The sequence below is a fragment of the Hyla sarda genome, chromosome 2 (genome assembly GCF_029499605.1).
Source record: "Hyla sarda isolate aHylSar1 chromosome 2, aHylSar1.hap1, whole genome shotgun sequence".
Classification (NCBI taxonomy): Eukaryota; Metazoa; Chordata; class Amphibia; order Anura; family Hylidae; genus Hyla; species Hyla sarda.
The window spans coordinates 269,464,631-269,471,111 of NC_079190.1; the positions used below are offsets into that span (position 1 = coordinate 269,464,631).

Sequence of the window (6,481 nt, forward strand, 5' to 3'; positions counted from 1 at the left end):
CATCACTGTGCTTCATAGTAAACTGTGACATCACTGTGCTTCATAATAAACGGGGACATCACTGTGCTTCATAATAAACTGTGACATCACTGTGCTTCATAATAAAGTGTGACATCACTGTGCTTCATAATAAACTGTGACATCACTGGGCTTCATAATAAACTGTGACATCACTGGGCTTCATAATAAACTGTGACATTACTGTGCTTCATAATAAACTGTGACATCACTGTGCTTCATAATAAACTGACATCACTGTGCTTCATAATAAACTGTGACATCACTGTGCTTCATAATAAACTGACATCACTGTGCTTCATAATAAACTGTGACATCACTGTGCTTCATAATAAACTGTGACATCACTGTGCTTCATCCTGTTGATGTCACTGTGTATAACAACCCTGTAGTGACATCACAGTTTATTATTCTTGAATGCTGACTTCACTGTGTATATTTTCCCGGTACAATGACATCACTGTATAGTTACCCTCTACTGTGACAACACTGCGTTTATTAACCCTGTAGTAGCAAAACTGTTTATTGTCCCTGTACAGAGACATTACTGTTTATATTAACTCTGAACTGTGATGTCACTGTGCATATTTACCCTGTATTGTCACTCGCAGTGCAAGGTAAATATGTACAGTGGCATTAGGGTATACAGGCTTAATATATACAGTGATGTCACAGTGCAGTGTAAGTATCAACAGTGATGTTGCAGTATAGAGATAACACACAGTGATGTTATAGTTCAGAGATAATATACACAGTGATGTCACAGTACAGGGATAATACACACAGTGATGTCACAGTACAGGGATAATACACACAGTGATGTCACAGTACAGGGATAATATACACAGTGATGTCACAGAATATACACAGTGATGTCACAGTACAGGGATAATACACAGTGATGTCACAGTACAGGGATAATACACAGTGATGTCACAGTACATGGATAATACACACAGTGATGCCACAGTACAGAGATAATACACACAGTGATGTCCCAGTACAGAGAAAATACACACAGTGATGTCACAGTACAGGGATAATACACAGTGATGTCACAGTACAGAGATAATACACACAGTGATGTCACAGTACAGGGAGGGATAATATACACAGTGATGTCATAGTACAGGGATAATACACAGTGACATCACAGTACAGGGATAATACACAGTGATGTCACAGTACAGGGATAATACACAATGATGTGACAGTACAGAGATAATACACACAGTGATGTCACAGTACAGGAATAATACACAGTGATGTCACAGTACAGGAATAATACACAGTGATGTCACAGTACAGAGATAATACACACAGGGATGTCACAGTACAGGGATAATACACAGTGATGTCACAGTACAGAGATAATACACAAGGCGATGTCACAGTACAGGGATAATACACAGTGATGTCACAGTACAGAGATAATACACACAGTGATGTCACAGTACAGGGAGGGATAATATACACAGTGATGTCATAGTACAGCTATAGTACACAGTGACGTCACAGTACAGGGATAATACACAGTGAGGTCACAGTACAGGGATAATACCTTTTTTTTTTTGTGCCTAGTGACGTACTTCTGCAGACCCGCTCAGGAGGACCTCAGTGACGTCACTCGTCAGGCCGCTGCCGGAGAGGAGAAGCGCTGTGCAGGGCAGGTAAGTGTGTCTCTGTGTGTGTCTGTGTCTGTCTGTGTGTTTGGGGGGCTATGGCTACCTAATGTGAGGAATCTATGCTACCTAATGTGGGGAAACTATGTTACCTAATGTGGGCAAACTATGCTACCTAATGTGGGGAAACTGCTCCCTAATGTAGGGAATCTATGCTACCCAATGTGGGGAAACTATGCTACCTAATGTGAGGAAACTATGCTACCTAATGTGGGGAATCTATGCTACCTAATGTTGGGAATCTATGCTACCTAATGTGGCGGGCTTGAATGAGCTGCGGCATATGGGAGGCCTTAATAAATAATTAGAAACTTATACAGCAAGTGACATATGGGGGTCCACCTGAGTAAGTGACACATGGAGGGGGGGTGCTGAACAATTGATGTTTTGGAGGGGGGGGGCACAGGCACATTCTTTGCACAAGGGCCCTCTGCTGTCCGTGTCCGCCTCTGGGTAGAGAATAAGGGGTAAAGTGGAACATAGAACAAATGCAGTTATTTTTTTCTTTATTTTTTTTTAATGAAGTAAACGAGATAAAGGCAAGCAATGACTTTTCCTCAGTCTGAAGCGCGGTCCTCATCGGCAGGAAGCAGTGGGGAGGAGGAGGATGACGGAGGTTCTGATTCCATCTCTGCTTCTTTTTCGTCCCTCTCTATATATAGGGCTGTGGCCATGAAGAAGGCCCCTCCGATGACTGCCATTATGGTGCAGGTCATGAGGGCATACTCCAGGCTGCGGTATTTCAGAAGAGGGGATTTGGCATATCCTCGTTCGTAGGTGTCAGATATCAGGCCGATGAGGTACGGGCTGCCGGCGTCACCTAGGAGGTGATAGATTGTCATCTGCACGGCCAGGGCTGAAGATCTCCTCCACGGAGTTACTACTTTTAGTATAATGTCAGATATGAGGGTGAAATTTACTGACAGAAGCGTCTCTCCGATGAAGATGAAGATGTTGGTGGCAACGAGGCTGATGTTGCCAAAAGTCAATGCCAACAGAAGAAAAGGGGCGGAGAGCATCATCGCGCATCCACACACAAGCGGGTCCGCCCGTGGGTTGGATTTGCGATATCTTTTACTTATCTCCGTCCCTGCTACAACTCCCAGAATGCCGGAAACGACTGTAACCACACCAAATATTAGGATGTCGTGATAGTCACACGGTTCAGCACGGCAAGGGTCCTTCTCTTGTAGGAGTGTTCGTGCGTGGGTCAGGTATGACGGACCCCATACACCTATGGCTCCCACTATGAAGGATACAGCCGTCGATCCCATGGTGGTTAACATGAAGCTTCGATTTTTAAATAGTTTGTTCAGATCTGTCGCCCATTTGGCAAACTTCTGGGATTTGTTGTTCTTCTTCCCGTTTGTAGTCGTTCTTGGAAGCTCCTTTGTGACCAAAATCATCAAAGCCACAGCTATGAGGCCCAGGCCAGGGGTGACCCGAAATGCCCAGTGCCAATCGCCCCTTGCTGCATCAGTCACCTTGGGCCCGATGATGTATCCTAGTCCGCAGCCTACAGGTATGACGGAGTAAAACACGTTCAGCATGCGGGTCCGCTGGTCACTTGTAAAAAGGTCTGCAATGATGGAGGAGGCGATGGTGCAGAAAGTCGCCTCTCCGGCTCCAACCAGTCCACTCGTCAGCAGGAAGAGCAGGAAGTACCCGTCAGGGATGAATGACAGGGTAAGTGTCATGCTCAGCCAAACGATGACTCCTGCGCAAACAGTATATTTCTTATTACAGTGGTCGCCCAAATATCCGGCAATTGGTGCGACCAGCACGTAGCTTCCAATGAACAATGTATTCAATAAGCCGGACAGACTAGCATTGGTGTCATATGCTTTCTGTATATAAGGCAGCACCCCCGCCACGCTGGAGCGATTTGCATAGATGAGCAAATTAACAAAGGCGAGGATCACTACGGTGATGATGGAACGTGCGGTGGACATCACGCTTAGAGATGGCAGGTTCTGTCTCTCAGGGATATCGCCCTTTTCTACATCCATATCACTATGGTCCTCCATTGCTTCTTCCTCCTCCTTCAGCAATGGGTCTTGTGGAGAGGCCATGGTCACAGGTCAGAGCCTGAAAACACTAGAGAGAGAGATAAGTGAACACATTAGACAACATGTCATCATTCCTGTCATTATACAATAGATCCTTCATACAGAGCAGAAATGTCCAGCACAGAACCACAAGATAACACTAAGACCATCGCAGCCTCAGAAGAAGACGCTTCTCTATGAGTGTTTTATATGGAGACGTCTTCCCTGAGGTTATCAATGTCTGATAACTCTGAACCTGTCCGGTCCTAGTAATATCTGATAACCCTGAACCTGTCCGGTCCTAGTAATATCTGATAACCCTGAACCTGTCCGGTCCTAGTAATATCTGATAACCCTGAACCTGTCCGGTCCTAGTAATATCTGATAACCCTGAACCTGTCCGGTCCTAGTAATATCTGATAACCCTGAACCTGTCCGGTCCTAGTAATATCTGATAACCCTGAACCTGTCCGGTCCTAGTAATATCTGATAACCCTGAACCTGTCCGGTCATAGTAATATCTGATAACCCTGAACCTGTCCGGTCCTAGTAATATCTGATACCCCGAACCTGTCCGGTCCTAGTAATATCTGATAACCCTGAACCTGTCCAGTCCTAGTAATATCTGATAACCCTGAACCTGTCCGGTCCTAGTAATATCTGATAACCCTGAACCTGTCCGGTCCTAGTAATATCTGACAACCCTGATTCTGTCTGGTCCTAGTAATATCTGATAACCCTGAACCTGTCCGGTCCTAGTAATATCTGATAACCCTAAACCTGTCCGGTCCTAGTAATATCTGACAACCCTGAATCTGTCCTAGTAATGGCGGATTATAAGGGCTTGGCTATATGGTCACTGGGCCATGTGAACTTCATACTGTAGATACAATTGGGCTATCCTGCTATATACATTTGCTAATAATGAACCTACCCCACCTCATTGGGATCTATCCGTCCCCTATATGACTTTCTGCCACTAGTTGATTTGAAAATTTTCCCTTTCGGAGCACCCGGAGTATTTCTATTGTTAGTACACACAGAATTCTATTATATAATATTATATTTCTGCCCTAATCTTTCTGTTATTCTTTTACTACACCACCAAATCTTTCTCATAGACTTATATCTTGTAGAACTTCATGAATTAGGACTCTTTTTCTTGGGGGATTTTTTGGGCATAATTGCATTTTAGCAGTTTTGCAAGAAAAAGCTCTGGTCATGATACTATCTGTGCGTTTTATTATGTTTAATGCCTAAGTCAAGTATTGTCACAATGCTATGAGAAATATAACTTTTGTTATTTCTTTTGGAAATTAATGTCTTGGTTTTTTTGCTAAAAAAAAAAGCAACAACAATAAAAAAAACTGTCAAACAAAAAGCCCTGTGTATGTATGAATAGAAGAGGCTGAGACTTACCTTGTGGTTCTCTCTTCAGACAAGGAACGGTCAAAATCTTGAATTCTCTATCGCAAATAGAAACTCTCTAACAAACACTTTGCACCACAGGTTGTGAATGCAAAACACACTGAAGAGACTGCAGCCGGCGCGCACCTCCTTGTACAGCTTACGGTGACATCATCACAAGCATGTGTGACATCACAGGGTTCTAAACCATCTTCAGGTATGTGTATATCTGTATAGTAAATGTGAGTAGCCATATTAGTCCAGTGATGCAGATTGTAATACCTTTTTTATTGGACTAACAGAATTTTGTAGAGACAAACTTTCGGGATTCCTCCCTGATAATTTATCAAGTCCTTTGATCATTAGTCCTTGACTATTGGACTTGATAAAGGGAGGAATCCTGAAAGCTTGTCTCTACAAAATCCTGTTAGTCCAATAAAAAAGGTATTACAAGAGACTGCAACATATTTTTTGATTTGTGTATATATATATATATATATAGTTCCAAGCGTGAGTAGGTGCCTCCAGCTAGGGTCCGTGTCCAGGATTCTGCATACGTAGTTCCAAGGAAAATGCTGTGGCACTCAAGGTATGGTGAAAAAATGAAAACTATTTATTCATCCCAAATGTGCAAAGAGCAACGTTTCAATGGTCTCACACCATCATTATCAAGCCACTTGATAATGATGGTGTGAGACCATTGAATCGTTGCTCTTTGCACATTTGGGATGAATAAATAGTTTAAATTTTTTCACCATACCTTGAGTGCCACAGCATTTTCCTTGGAACTACGTATGCAGAATCCTGGACCCGGACCCTAGCTGGAGGCCGCTACTCACGCTTTAGGAGTGCTGCTTTCTTCTTTGACATATATATATATATATATATATATATATATATACATATATATATATATATATATATATATATATTAATATACACCTAGAAATACATCAAGTACATAAAAACATCTTTTAGAAAAATATTTCTCCAGGCCTGCCGAGTATATCCCCGTACTTCACAGTGTCTTCTTAGTTTATATATTTTAATCTTTTGACCTTTTAACCCCACTAGGACCAAGGGCATCCTGGGACTTAAAGGGGTATTCCAGGCCAAAACTTTTTTTATATATATCAACTGGCTCCAGAAAGTTAAACAGATTTGTAAATTACTTCTATTAAAAAATCTTAATCCTTTCAGTACTTATGACCTTCTGAAATTAAGGTTGTTTTTTTCTGTCTAAGTCCTCTCTGATGACACCTGTCTCGGGCAACGCCCAGTTTAGAAGCAAATCCCCATAGCAAACCTCTTCTAAACTGGGCGTTT

General features: G+C 42.5%; 1 protein-coding gene across 1 annotated transcript; it reads right to left on the reverse strand.

The window, feature by feature from the left end:
- Positions 1–2,232: 2,232 nt before the first annotated feature.
- LOC130357860 (protein spinster homolog 1-like) lies at positions 2,233–5,271 on the reverse strand. The gene is made up of 2 exons (XM_056560598.1): positions 5,168–5,271; positions 2,233–3,797 (listed from the first exon to the last, which is right to left on the reverse strand). Exon 2 carries the CDS (start codon positions 3,770–3,772, stop codon positions 2,258–2,260), a length of 1,515 nt encoding a protein of 504 aa, XP_056416573.1. The 5' UTR covers positions 3,773–3,797; positions 5,168–5,271; the 3' UTR covers positions 2,233–2,257.
- Between the last annotated feature and the right edge of the window lie 1,210 nt (positions 5,272–6,481).

Coding starts and splice junctions, on each gene's coding strand:
- LOC130357860 (XM_056560598.1), bottom strand. CDS start 3,772: ATGGCCTCTCCACAAGACCCATTGCTGAAGGAGGAGGAAGAAGCAATG.